Here is a 14,850-nt window from a genome sequence, read left to right on the forward strand (position 1 = left end):
TTCAGGATGAGTACATAGGACAGCAGCCCTGCTATTACATCTAGAATGACGATCGGTTTATATCGGGTGTAGTCGGTAATACTCGGGTGTAATCGGTATTCTACTTACCCACATCACAGGCATGGACGGCTGGTTCAGGATGAGTACATAGGACAGCAGCCCTGCTATTACATCTAGAATGACGATCGGTTTATATCGGGTGTAGTCGGTAATACTCGGGTGTAATCGGTATTCTACTTACCCACATCACAGGCATGGACGGCTGATTCAGGATGAGTACATAGGACAGCAGCCCTGCTATTACATCTAGAATGACGATCGGTTTATATCGGGTGTAGTCGGTAATACTCGGGTGTAATCGATAATACTCGGGTGTAATCGGTATTCTACTTACCCACATCACAGGCATGGACGGCTGATTCAGTATAAGTACGTATACATAGGACAGCAGCCCTGCTATTACATCTGGAATGACGATCGGCTTATATCGGGTGTAGTCGGTAATACTCGGGTGTAATCGGTAATACTCGGGTGTAATCGGTATTCTACTTACCCACATCACAGGCATGGACGGCTGATTCAGGATGAGTACATAGGACAGCAGCCCTGCCATTACATCTAGAATGACGATCGGCTTATATCGGGTGTAGTCGGTAATACTCGGGTGTAATCGATAATACTCGGGTTTAATCGGTATATTCTACTTACCCACATCACAGGCATGGACGGCTGGTTCAGGATGAGTACATAGGACAGCAGCCCTGCTATTACATCTAGAATGACGATCGGCTTATATCGGGTGTAGTCGGTAATACTCGGGTGTAATCGGCAAAACTCGGGTGTAATCGGTATTCTACTTACCCACATCACAGGCATGGACGGCTGGTTCAGGATGAGTACATAGGACAGCAGCCCTGCTATTACATCTAGAATGACGATCGGCTTATTTCGGGTGTAGTCGGTAATACTCGGGTGTAATCGGCAAAACTCGGGTGTAATCGGTATTCTACTTACCCACATCACAGGCATGGACGGCTGGTTCAGGATGAGTACATAGGACAGCAGCCCTGCCATTACATCTAGAATGACGATCGGCTTATATCGGGTGTAGTCGGTAATGAGGAATGTGACGATCATCAGAAGGAGACTGGAATAGGTGCCCACTGGGTAAATGCTTCGGCGAACCTGAGAATGAAATTTTTTTTTTTTTTAAGAGGTTTGACAGAGGGAACTGCAACTGCTATGGTCTTATCGTCCCGAAAATCGAAGAGAGAAGGAAGCTTTTTTAAAGAGGTTTAACAGAGGGAACTGTAACTGCTATGGTCTTATCGTCCCGAAATCGAAGAGAGAAGGAAGAGAGGGATAGGAGAAAGCCAGCCGTTCCGAGAACGAACATTATCCCATCAGGATAAAATCCGCCCCGGGCGGGAATCGAACCAGATAGGAGAAAGCCAGCCGTTCCGAGAACGAACATTATCCCATCAGGATAAAATCCGCCCCGGGCGGGAATCGAACCCACGGCCTAGCGCTTACAAGGCAGACGCACTACCAACTAAGCTAACTAGGCTGGCGAGAATGAAATAGAATAGAATGAAAATAGATGTTTAATCGAAGCAAAGTACCTAAATATCCTAGTAGCTCAGTCTGAAGTTAAAGTGTAGAACTCAATCAGCAAAAAGATCGGCCCACACAAGACAGGTAATAATAATTATTATGTGGTCAAATTCTCAAATAAATGAGGATAAAATTCCATACCTCGGCTGGGATCGAACCCACGCCCACCTGTTTACCAGGCGATTGTCTTGACCAATGACCACTACACCACCGCTGCAGGTCTATAAATCCAAATATCAGTGTATGGTTACCAGCTAAAGTTTGTAACGGGGGATTTACCCCACATTCGGTGACAAGCTGACCGTCTCCTCACGATAACCTCACCCAGCCTGAGAGGGGCCGGGAAAAGACAGCAGCTCGCGATTGGCCTGGGAATTGGTGGGTTTAAAGTGTTCTCGGCGGGCCCTGCCGCGCTGGCTGCTGGCCGTATCGAATTAAGCGGCTCAGGAAGGACTCCCACTCTCCCAGCAATCAAGCGTGCCGAAGCCTAGGGTAAGTGTACCATTACCATTAAAAACGTACCATTTATTGGCCCACCTGTGGGTCTACGCCACATAAGTCCGAACTGGACGAACTTTTTCAAGATCCAATTTCATCTAAAGAAAGGGCTTAAAGACTGCTAGCAAACCAGTGCTATTCAAAAATTGTAGTCATAAAAACAAAAATTAGAAAAATAAATGTGGGCAGGTGGGCCAATAAATGGTACGCTTTTTAGGTGGGCGAATAAATGGTACACTTACCCTATACACGAAACAGAGTTCTGAGGCATTTTGAGTTTTCTGATCTTGAGCATTGATTATTGAATTGTTAAAAATTGGATACTGAAAATTTAATTTTTCATTCCGCTATCTATGATCAAAGACCTATATAACATATTGATGGTAGACTTAGTAACTTTGTGAAGGTTCATTTTAAGTATCTAAATATGAAAATAACTTTTAAACCAGTGAAGAGTAAAAGTTATTTTCATATTTAGATACCTATAACATACTCTAATATTTTATAAAAATCGATGATCTTGCACATTAAAGGGTTAACAGAACCAAACTTACCACGTCTCTCGTGTAGCCAATGTCCAACGTCTCCAAATACTTGACGAAGTACGACTCTATCGGATGAAACTCTCGCAGGACGACGAACACACACACCAGCACGGAAATCCTATTCCATGTGTAGTCACGAAGTTCGCCTGCGGCGCCAGAATTCGCGCCAGCGACGATAGCTGGAGACGGGGTTCCATTGGGCGCGTCGCTTTTTGTCGCCAACAGACTGGTATTTGGACTGGAGTTATTGGAAACGGGTCGACTATTGTCGCGCACGCTAACGGACGGAACTTTGTCGCGATCGATCGGTGGGTTTTCGCGAATCGACGATTTATCGTCGGGTTTTACGGAATTGTCGTGCTCTGTCGTAGATTTATCGCGAACTACAGAATTGCCGTTCACTGTTGAAGAGTTATCGTGTAGTTTTGATGAGTTATCGCTCATTGTCGTTGGTTTATCGTGAACTTTTACGTTGTCGTGCATTGTCGTCGAGTTATTGAGATCCATTGTTGGTTTTCCACGAACTGATTTATCGTCAATTGTTGAGGAGTTTTCTTGAATTGGCGGAACATTATGAACTATCGTAGGTTTATCTTCAAGTATTGTGGATTTATCACTAACGCGTCGCTTTTTGTCGCCAACAGACTGGTATTTGGACTGGAGTTATTGGAAACGGGTCGACTATTGTCGCGCACGCTAACGGACGGAATTTTGTCGCGATCGATCGGTGGGTTTTCGCCAACTATCGTCGATTTATCGTCGGCTTTTACGGAATTTTCGTGCACTGTCGTAGATTTATCGCGAACTACAGAATTACCGTTCACTGTTGAAGATTTATCATGTGGTTTTGGGGAGTTATCGCACATTGTCGTGGGATTATTATGAACTTTCACGGAATTGTCGTCCACTGTCGTCGAGTTATTGAGATCTATAGTTGGTTTTCCACGAACTGATTTATCGTCAATTGTTGAGGAGTTTTCTTGAATTGGCGGAACATTATGAACTATCGTAGGTTTATCTTCAAGTATTGTGGATTTATCACTAACTATCGAACGTTTATCGTAAACTTTTGGCGATTTGTTGAGATCTATAATAGGTTTATCGTCTATTGAAGAGTTTTCGTTAACAATCTTAGATTTATCGTGAATTGACGGAAAGTTATTATGAGTTTTCGTAGATTTATCGTCAACTGTTGAAGAGTTATTAGAAATTGTTCGAGTTTTATCGTTAAAGCTCGGACTGGAGTTATTGGAAACGGGTCGACTATTGTCGCGCACGCTAACGGACGGAACTTTGTCGCGATCTATCGGTGGGTTTTCGCCGACTATCGTCGATTTATCGTCGGCTTTTACGAAATCGTCGTGCACTGTCGTAGATTTATCGCGAACTACAGAATTACCGTTCACTGTTGAAGAGTTATTGTGTAGTTTTGATGAGTTATCGCTCATTGTCGTTGGTTTATCGTGAACTTTTACGTTGTCGTGCACTGTCGTCGAGTTATTGAGATCTATTGTTGGTTTTTCACCAATTGATTTTTCGTCAAACGTCGAGGAATTTTCGGGAATTGACGGAACGTTATTATGAACTATCGTAGGTTTATTTTCAACTATTGTTAAGCTATCACTCACTATTGGAGATTTTCCGCGAACTTTCGGCGATTTGTTGAGATCTATCGTAGGTTTATTGTCTGTGGAAGAGTTTTCGCGAACTATCGTAGATTTATCGTGAATTGACGGAAAGTTATTATGGATTTTCGTAGATTTATCGTCAACTGTTGAAGAGTTATTAGAAATTGTTCGAGTTTTATCGTTAAAGCTCGTGGATTTATCGTCAATGGACGGAGATTTATCGTCAATGGACGGAAAGTTATGGTCAACTATAGGAAATTGTTCATTTGAGGAGTTTTCGCGAACGATCGTAGATTTATTGTCAACCATCGCGGAGTTATCACAAACGGTACCTTTTGCATCGCTTCCATCTTCAACCGAATTGTGAATCGCTTCCATCGAATCCGCCACCGTTGACTGCGATTGACATTTCGTCACCTCAGCGTACGATTTCGGTGGACTCCCGACGGGACTTTCCATTTGGGGAGACCCTATCACAGGGTGAAAGGCTTCAACTCAATTCCAATTTATTGTAGGTACGTAATTCCCTTTTTTCACTTTTACTGTGGGTTTTTCGTGAACAAAGTGTTCAAAAATGGGGTGGTTGTTAATATTTTAACGTTTTTATGGACGAATTCGGTGTGTTTTCTTGATTATGTTCAACTGACATATTGGTAACGCGTTCACCTAACTCTGTATACTTAGGGATATTGTCCCCCGCGGCGATTCTACCACCTAATTTCATCTGGACTTTCATGTCTTTCAACACAGCAACGAGTGTCCATGATAAAGTCTATATCGTATTTCACTTATTAGTTATATTTAAGTGATGCTCGTCAACTTCTTGGTTATACGCATCACTCCACGATATTTAAAAAAAAAAAAAAAAAAAAAAAAAAAAAAGAAGAAGAAGAAGAAGATTTATGATTGATGGATATTATGCAACTAGGAAACTTACATGAAGCACAACTTTCAATTTAATTAAAATACTCTAATCTATACGGACAATAAACCTAATAAAATAATAAATTAATAATAGACTGATCTGATCACTCAATAAAAAATTCAATGACTATTTTCTATTTTGAAATAGGTACGACTACAGTACGACAATTTATGAACCAAAATTTTCGAAACGCACTCTCTTTTCCTCATTTTCTGTAATGAGTTCAGAGTTTAAGAAACACACACTCCATAGCGTTATCAGATAAGGAGTGATAAGCAGAGAAGTTCAAATGCCATGGCGCCGTATTATTTTGCCATATTTTAGCCAAATTTGGAAAAATACCATAAAAAGTTAAAACATTTAGCATGAAAGGTCGGTGTCCTACGTCGGTTTCCTACGTAAAAATAAAAAGTCCTCAAAAATCCAAATCTCAGTCACAGGGTGAAGGGTTTCAACTCAATTCCAACTTATTGTAGGTACGTATTTCACTTTTTTCACTTTTACTGTGAGTTTTTCATGAACAAAGTGTTCGAAAATGGGGTGGTTGTTAATATTTTAACGTTTTCATGGACGAATTCGGTGTGTTTTCTTGATTATGTTCAACTGACATATTGGTAACGCGTTCACCTAACCCTGTGCACTTAGGTATATTGTCCCCCGCGGCGATTCTACCACCTAATAGCATCTGGGCTTTCATGTCTTTCAACACAGCAACGAGTGTCCATGATAAAGTCTATATCGTATTTCACTTATTAGTTATATTTAGGTGGTGCTCGTCAACTTCTTGGTTATACGCACGCACCACTCCACGATAAAGTAAGTCAAATAATTTGACTAATTATTATTTTATTATTGTTTAATTTATTATTGTTTATTTTATTATTGTTCGATTACTCACTAAATAACAAGAGCCACTAGGATGATAACCGCGTAAATAGCGAACAAACATTTTAGTCTGCTGGAAGCGTCCTCACTCATTTTGAAAGCGTGGGGGATTAGTCAGATTACGAACTGACCACTTTTGGACAAATTTTTTTAATAAATTAATATTGTTTATTTGTTTCACTTTTTGTTCGTAAGTATTTATTAGGCACCTACCTAACGTTATGGCCTTTGTAAATATATTTGATGGAATTATTCAATAACAATAGGTACATAGAGTTTCGATTACTCACTAAATAACAAGAGCCACTAGGATTATAACCGCGTAAATAGCGAACAAACATTTGAGTCTGCTTGAAGCGTCCTCACTCATTTTGAAAGCGTGGGGGATTAGTCAGATTACGAACTGACCGCTTTTGGACAATTTTTTTTTAATAAATTAATATTGTTTATTTGTTTCACTTTTTGTTCGTAAATATTTATTAGGTACCTACCTAACTTTATTGCCTTTATAAAAATATTTGATGGAATTATTCAATAATAATGCGTTGTAGGTATTGTTTCACTTTTCGTACTTATTGTTTTTGTTCGAATTAACGCACACGAACGTATGAATCGGTGGAAAAACAAACATGTTTATTGGAAATGACGCGGTGGAACACACACTGATTTCAATTGTTTCCCGTTATCTCTTAAAAATATAATTCTCTTATTGTCCTGTGATAAATATTAACATTGAATTGGTTGTGATAACATTGAATTGGTTTATTACCTACATGAATACATACATTAAACCCAGTCCCGAAAATCGAAGAGAGAAGGAAGACAGGATAGAAGAAAGCCAGCCGGTCCGAGAACGAACATTATCCCATCAGGATAAAATCCGTCCCGGCGGGCGGGAATCGAACCCGCGGCCTAGCGCTTACAAGGCAGACGCACTACCAACTAAGCTAACTAGGCTGGGATGAAAGTTTTTTTCCGGCTCTCTGTTTGAAGAAGAAGAAGAAGAAGAAGAAGAAGAAGAAGAAGAAGAAGAAGAAGAAAAAGATGAGTGTTTCACCGCCGTTTTTATTTCGTAGCAATGAAACAACTGCTCATCAGATGGGCGGGAAGAGACACCATACTTCCCATTTAGGTGCTGGGTCAACACGAGAACACCATAAAGAAACTTGTAATCGAAATAGGAGTGCAAATTTTTTGTCAAAATGACGCGGTGGAACACACACTGATTTCAATTGTTTCCCGTTATCTCTTAAAAATATAATTCTCTTATTGTCCTGTGATAAATATTGATGATAACATTCAATTGGTTTATTACCTACATGAATACCTACATTAAACCCATACACAACAAGCTGGGTCCGTCCCTCCGGGAATTTTTTAGCCCGTAGTTTATTCGATCATGGTTAGAAAAAATCAGTACCTAATATGTACCTACCTAATTTGTTTAATATTCAGTTTATTATTATTCTTGATTTGATTTTTCGATTTTACTTTCATGTACTTAGATAATGATTTAAAATCAAGACTAGAGCCCGTTCTCCCTTTATTCCCAATATACGGTTTAAGTCATCACCCATCCATTTATTGGCCTTGCTCGGCGTAGCTTAACATAGATGACGCTAAAACCGGTCTTAAATGATCGACCGAAGTGTTATCTAACACTTTCTCGCTTTGAGTTCATAGGTCGATGCGACAAATTTCAAGATCAGAGCTCATTTGTGTGAGAAAATGTGAAAAAAATCCCGCAAAAACCAGTTTTTTTGGTTTTCTGGCTTTCTGGTTCTCTGGACAAAATTTGCACCACCACTTTCGTGTTCCTGGTAAAAAGACCTTTAATTTGATATATAGGTCGACCAGGTTTGGATAAGTCCTTCTATGGGGACAGACCGACCGACTGACTGACAGACACCGAAGCGAATACAATAGTCCGTCCCTTATACCTTTTTATTACTATTGTAATAATAAAGGAAGGACGGGCTAAAAAGCCCACTTAGAGGATTAGGTACAAGGATGATAAGTCCTTCTATGGGGACAGACCGACCGACTGACTGACAGACACCGAAGCGAATACAATAGTCCGTCCCTTATACCTTTTTATTATATACTATTGTAATAATAAAGGAAGGACGGGCTAAAAAGCCCACTCAGGGGCTTAGCTGCAAGGACAAACAGACCTGAAGGATGGGTTCAGCTTGTGGGAACCTACATTATGACCGGCTTTATTGTGATTTTTTTTTCTTTTTCATAGAGGGAATGCTAAGAGCAGGATAGAAGAAAGCTAGCCGTTCCGAGAACGAACCTTATCCGTTAAGGATAATGTTCGCCCCTGGCGGGATCTAAGCCACGAACCAGTAGCTTACAAAGACGCGCTAGCTTCCAAGCTAATTAGAATAGATCAATGGAATATACCCCCTTTATTGTGATTTTTTTTTCTTTTTCATAGAGGGAATGCTAAGAGCAGGATAGAAGAAAGCTAGCCGTTCCGAGAACGAACCTTATCTGTTTAGGTGTTTGGTATAATGTTCGCCCCTGGCGGGATCTAAGCCACGAACCAGTAGCTTACAAAGACGCGCTAGCTTCCAAGCTAACTAGAATAGATAAATAGAATAGATCTTTACATATTCTTCACAATCATATTTATTCAGTTAGCAAGTGACGAGATGACAAGAAATCTACGTGAATAGAAAGAAAAACCAAAGGAAGATATATACCTATCCTATGATTAATTGATATTCTGTGCTTATGTAGCATCCAGCCAGAGGCTGGCAGATTGTTTATGAGACACCGAAGCGAATACAATAGTCCGTCCCTTATACCTTTTTATTACTATTGTAATAATAAAGGAAGGACGGGCTAAAAAGCCCACTCAGGGGCTTAGCTGCAAGGATAAACAGACCTGAAGGATGGGTTCAGCTTGTGGGAACCTACATTATGACCGGCTCTACATATTGTGATTTTTTTTTTCTTTTTCATAGAGGGGATGCTAAGAGCAGGATAGAAGAAAGCTAGCCGTTCCGAGAACGAACCTTATCTGTTTAGGATAATGTTCGCCCCTGGCGGGATCTAAGCCTCGAACGAGTAGCTTACAAAGACGCGCTAGCTTTCAAGCTAACTAGAATAGATTAATAAAATAGATCTTTACATATTCTTCACAATCATATTTATTCAGTTAGCAAGTGACAAGATGACAAGAAATCTACTTGAATGGAAAGAAAAACCAAAGGAAGACATAATATATCCTATGATTAATTGATTGTTTATGTATTTTATATAATAAATTCTTCTTCTTCTTCTTCTTCTTCTTCTTCTTCTTCTTCTTCTACCTTGTTTACATTGTCTGGCTGGGGTACGTTAAACAGGGCGTGTACATACCAACCTGAATTTCCCTTGCTAAAGAAAAAGCAAAGGTTGAGTGCGAAGGACATCCAAAACCCAATGTCAGCCCAAAGCAATCACCCTAGTTAAAGGGCTGATTGAGCGGCTGACGAAAAATGCCGACCCCAGCTGTACACGGGAAAAAGGAGAAGAAGAATATACCACACCTAGGTACACTGACCGTCGTATGTATGAAAGCCAAAGTTAAACTTTAGTTTAACTTAAGACGAACAATGTTGCCAATTTCATGTCATTTCTTGAGATAACTGGCTAGATTTCATGAAATTTGGCAATATTTTCATTTCAAGTTAAACTAAAGTTTATCTTTAGACTTCATACTCGTACATACGGCGGTGACTTTTTGGGCAGGGTAGCTTCCCCTCTTGAAAATCTTACGATCCGCCACTGAAGTAAAGCATACTGCGTTGGTATTATTAAGCCCCTTTATCTCACATTTATTACTTTATTATTATCGTTATGAATTACTTACATTGTTGCTCGTGTGGGGTCAAAGGGGGGGTAATTAAATACAGGGGGTACTTATGAACAGGGCCGTATTTGGTGGGGGGCTGTTTTGCTCCTTTCAGGCCCGGAAAAATTCGTGTCGTGTGTAAGTGTAGTGCGAACAGTCTCATTCAAATAACATTACCAACAGTCCTATTCTCAGTGCAATAGTCCTAAACTAAAATGGACGCGGCACATCAGGGATCAGGAAGAGACCGCCTTAACATAATACAGTCCTACAGAACATTCGGGAAAAAAAAGGGGAAAAAAATCGTCTGAAACTCACGACAAGGGCCATTCCCCCTTCGTTGTGGGCCGAACTCGGAATATTTGTACCACGCCCCGCGCGGCGAACTTTATTCTACAACAGATAAGGTTCGTTCTCGGAACGGCTGGCTTTCTCCTATCTTGTCCTCCTTCCATCTTCCATTTCGGGACGTTAAAATCTCCGTTGTAGAAACTTTGAACACCAAGTTCTGGGATTTATAAAAAATATTTCATGGTGTAACGGCTAAGGTCTTTGGTGATGAAGGTTGTGACCTAGACATCTTTGAAAGATGTGACCTTCCTACGTAAAAAGTTGTGAAAAATCCAATTTTGCGGTCAAAACTACGAAAAAGTAACCTTAGATATTTATGTAAACTAGATAAATATTTTTTCCTGTATGTGAGGAAGCATGAATATCATTGAATTATTTCCTTATGTACATACTCAGGATTGATTAATATCTTCTAGCATAGAATAGAATAGAGTATGCCCTGCTAATACGAGTACTGCCAGAATAAGACTGAAAAGTCCCTTTATTTATTTATTTATTTATACAATTTACTCCTGCAGTCTAAACAAGGTCTTATGTATTTGGTATATTTTTTTAAAAAAATACAATTTGGTACAATTTATAAAAGTTGGGGAAAAAAAGTGAAAAAAAAGTTGAAAAAAAAAGAAAAGAAAAAGAAACAAACAAAGATTGATTATGATTAACAAACTTATAATATCTGGGGTGGTTGCGGGATGTTGAACAGGGAGTAGACCAGCTTGGTCTGGCTGGTGGACTTTAAAACAGGGAGTATGCCCACCTGAGTAATTTCCCTTTGAGTGTGAAGAGCATTCACTTGTAAAATTGGTAGCCAAAACCAAATGTCAGCCCAAAACAATCACCCTAGTTAGGGCTGATAAAAAATGCTGACCCTGTCAGTACTTGGGAAAAGAAAGAAGTGTAACATATTATTGTCCTTAGTTGTAACCTCCTGGACGTTGGGCCTGGAGAATTATTTTTTAATATACTTGGGGCTTGGAGTGGACCTATGGAAAGTTTGAACTTTTGATGATTTTGAATAAGTCTTTTCAGCTATTGTTCTATTTTAAAGATTCCTTAACACCAGCCTTCAGCAAAATTGGAGTTATTGCCATTGTTTTCCATTGAAGATAATTTCCTTGTGTCATTTTCCAACTGAAACATAAAAAGAGAAAATAATATGGTAATTATTGTGAAGGTGGTGTACACCTCTAATAATAATATTTAGTTGTATTTATGAAATTTCCCAAGGAAATTTTTTTTTTCTTGAACCAAAGTAGCTATGTATTTTTATTTTTTAGAAGTACACAAACAAGTCTTTTTATATTGGCAACACTTTAAGGCTCTCTGTTTGAAGAAGAAGAAGAAGAAGAAGAAGAAGAAGAAGAAGAAGAAGAAGAAGAAGAAGAAGAAGAAAAAGATGAGTGTTTCACCGCCGTTTTTATTTCGTAGCAATGAAACAACTGCTCATCAGATAGGCGGGAAGAGACACCATACTTCCCATTTAGGTGCTGGGTCAACACGAGAACACCAGAAAGAAACTTGTAATCGAAATGGGAGTGCAAATTTTTTGTCGATGGTAGGATCCGAACCCCCGGACCTTCTGCATGGCAAGCAAGCGCGTTACCATTGAATTAACCGTTCAAGAAAAAATGATACATACACCTAGTAGGTAAATACTTACATACCTACCTACCTACCTAGGTACTGCAAAAAAAAAAATCCATGCAGGTAGGTAGGTACCTACCTATCGAGCATAAAAGAAAAGAAGTTGCGGACTGTATAGGTTTGGCAACGTTACCTTAATTTCGAAGGTCAACGACCTTCGAATCCTTCTGCATTCCTGGCAAGGTCGTCCAATGAGGTTAAAAAGCAGTGGACATTGCGAACGCAAGAAGTGGAAAAAGTGGAGCTTAATTTTCATTTTATGAAATCAAAAACTGTATTTTCACGTTTCTGATTTTTTGCTCGTGTAAAATCAATCAATTTCATAGGTGCCTGCTTACCTTGTTTAGGTAGGTATGCAAAAAAAAAAAAAAAAAATCCATGCAGGTAGGAGGTAGGTAGGTACCTATCGAGCATAAAAGAAAAGAAGTTGCGGACTGTATAGGTTTGGCAACGTTTCCTTAATTTCGAAGGTCAACGACCTTTGAATCCTTCTGCATTCCTGGCAAGGTCGTCCAATGAGGTTAAAAAGCAGTGGACATTGCGAACACAAGAAGTGAAAAAAGTGGAGCTTAATTTTCATTTTATGAAATCAAAAACTGTATTCACGTTTCTGATTTTTTGCTTGTGTAAAATCAATCAATTTCATAGGTGCCTGCTTACCTTGTTTAAAATGTTAACATAATATAACTCAAACCAAAGCTAAAATAAAAAAAAAAAAAAAATCCATTTCTTGAGCGAAAAAACAATATTGTCGAGTGTGTACACGGCCTTTTACAAAGAGGTTTTCTCGGGAGGTTTTTTGTACGTTTGGCAACATCGTTGACGTCAGGAGTGATTAAAAAAGAAGATAACCTTAGCTCGAAATTTTGAAAAAAATTCTCGATTGTCGCCAACAGACTGGTATTCGGACTGGAGTTATTGGAAACGGGTCGACTATTGTCGCGCACGCTAACGGACGGAACTTTGTCGCGATCTATCGGTGGGTTTTCGCCAATTGTCGATTTATCGTCGGCTTTTATGGAATTCTCGTGCACTGTCGTAGATTTATCGCGAACTACAGAATTGCCGTTCACTGTTGAAGATTTATCATGTGGTTTTGGGGAGTTATCGCACATTGTCGTGGGATTATTATGAACTTCCACGGAATTGTCGTGCACTGTCGTCGAGTTATTGAGATCTATCGTTGGTTTTCCACGAACTGGTTTATCGTCAATTGTTGAGGAGTTTTCTTGGATTGGCGGAACATTATGAACTATCGTAGGTTTATCTTCAAGTATTGTGGATTTATCACTAACTATCGAACGTTTATCGTAAACTTTTGGCGATTTGTTGAGATCTATAGTAGGTTTATCGTCTATTGAAGAGTTTTCGTTAGCAATCTTAGATTTATCGTGAATTGACGGAAAGTTATTATGAATTTTCGTAGATTTATCGTCAACTATTGAAGAGTTATTAGAAATTGTTCGAGTTTTATCGTTAAAGCTCGTAGATTTATCGTCAATGGACGGAGATTTATCGTCAATGGACGGAGATTTATCGTCAATGGACGGAAAGTTATGGTCAACTATAGGAAATTGTTCATTTGAAGAGTTTTCGCGAACGATCGTAGATTTATTGTCAACTATCGCGGAGTTATCACAAACGGTACCTTTTGCATCGCTTCCATCTTCAACCGCATTTATCGTCAATGGACGGAAAGTTATGGTCAACTATAGGAAATGGTTCATTTGAGGAGTTTTCGCGAACGATCGTAGATTTATTGTCAACTATCGCGGAGTTATCACAAACGGTACCTTTTGCATCGCTTCCATCTTCAACCGAATCGTGAATCGCTTCCATCGAATCCGCCACCGTTGACTGCGATTGACATTTGGTCACCTCAGCGTACGATTTCGGTGGACCACCGACGGGACTTTCCATGTGGGGAGACCCCAGTCACAGGGTGAAGGGTTTCAACTCAATTCCAATTTATTGTAGGTACGTTTTTCACTTTTACTGTGGGTTTTTCATGAACAAAGTGCTCGAAAATGGGGTGGTTGTTAATATTTTAACGTTTTTATGGACGAATTCGGTGTGTTTTCTTGATTATGTTCAACTGACATATTGGTAATGCGTTTACCTAACCCTGTGTACTTGGGTATATTGTCCCCCGCGGCGATTCTACCACCTAATTTCATCTGGACTTTCATGTCTTTCAACACAGCAACCAGTGTCCATGATAAAGTCTATATCGTATTTCACTTATTAGTTATATTCAGGTGGAGCTCGTCAACTTCTTGGTTATACGCGCCACTCCACGATAAAGTAAGTCAAATAATTTGACTAATTATTATTTTATTATTGTTTATTTTATTATTGTTCGATTACTTACTAAATAACAAGAGCCACTAGGATGATAACCGCGTAAATAGCGAACAAACATTTGAGTCGGCTTGAAGCGTCCTCACTCATTTTGAAAGCGTGGGGGATTAGTCAGATTACGAACTGACCGCTTTTGGACAATTTTTTAATAATTTAATATTGTTTCACACTTTTTGTTCGTAAGTATTTATTAGGCACCTAATACCTGACTTTATTGCCTTTATAAAAATATTTGATGGAATTATTCAATAACAATCCATAGAGAAGGTATTGTTTCACTTTTCGTATTGTTTTTTGTTCGAATTAACGCACACGAACGTATGAATCGGTGGAAAAACAAACATGTTTATTGGAAATGACGCGGTGGAACACACACTGATTTCAATTGTTTCCCGTTATCTCTTAAAAATATAATTCTCTTATTGTCCTGTGATAAATATTGATGATAACATTCAATTGGTTTATTACCTACATGAATACCTACATTAAACCCATACACAACAAGCTGGGTCCGTCCCTCCGGGAATTTTTTAGCCCGTAGTTTATTCGATC

At 39.3% G+C, this 14,850-nt stretch overlaps 2 protein-coding genes across 3 annotated transcripts in view; one reads left to right on the top strand and one right to left on the bottom strand.

The window, feature by feature from the left end:
- The window catches only part of LOC103518912 (thiamine transporter 2), a gene marked incomplete in the record, with an annotated part of 27,394 nt that extends 12,656 nt beyond the window's left edge, over positions 1 to 14,738 (bottom strand). The window contains 4 exon segments of the mRNA XM_026830576.1: positions 1,015 to 1,185; positions 2,667 to 3,250; positions 13,205 to 13,603; positions 13,749 to 14,738. Of these exon segments, the coding sequence (XP_026686377.1) occupies positions 1,015 to 1,185; positions 2,667 to 3,250; positions 13,205 to 13,603; positions 13,749 to 13,857 (1,263 nt within the window).
- The window catches only part of LOC103518913 (mitogen-activated protein kinase p38a-like), a 24,083-nt gene continuing 18,993 nt past the window's right edge, over positions 9,761 to 14,850 (top strand). Inside the window, exon 1 of one of the 2 annotated variants that reach the window (XM_026830578.1) lies at positions 9,761 to 10,080. In XM_026830578.1, coding sequence (XP_026686379.1) covers positions 10,013 to 10,080 — 68 coding nt within the window. In that variant the 5' untranslated portion in view covers positions 9,761 to 10,012. The remainder of the gene's footprint in view (positions 10,081 to 14,850) is intronic. The other variant, XM_026830577.1, reaches the window with a different exon arrangement.

Source organism: Diaphorina citri, unplaced genomic scaffold (assembly GCF_000475195.1).
Source record: "Diaphorina citri unplaced genomic scaffold, Diaci psyllid genome assembly version 1.1 scaffold2432, whole genome shotgun sequence".
NCBI lineage: Eukaryota > Metazoa > Arthropoda > Insecta > Hemiptera > Psyllidae > Diaphorina > Diaphorina citri.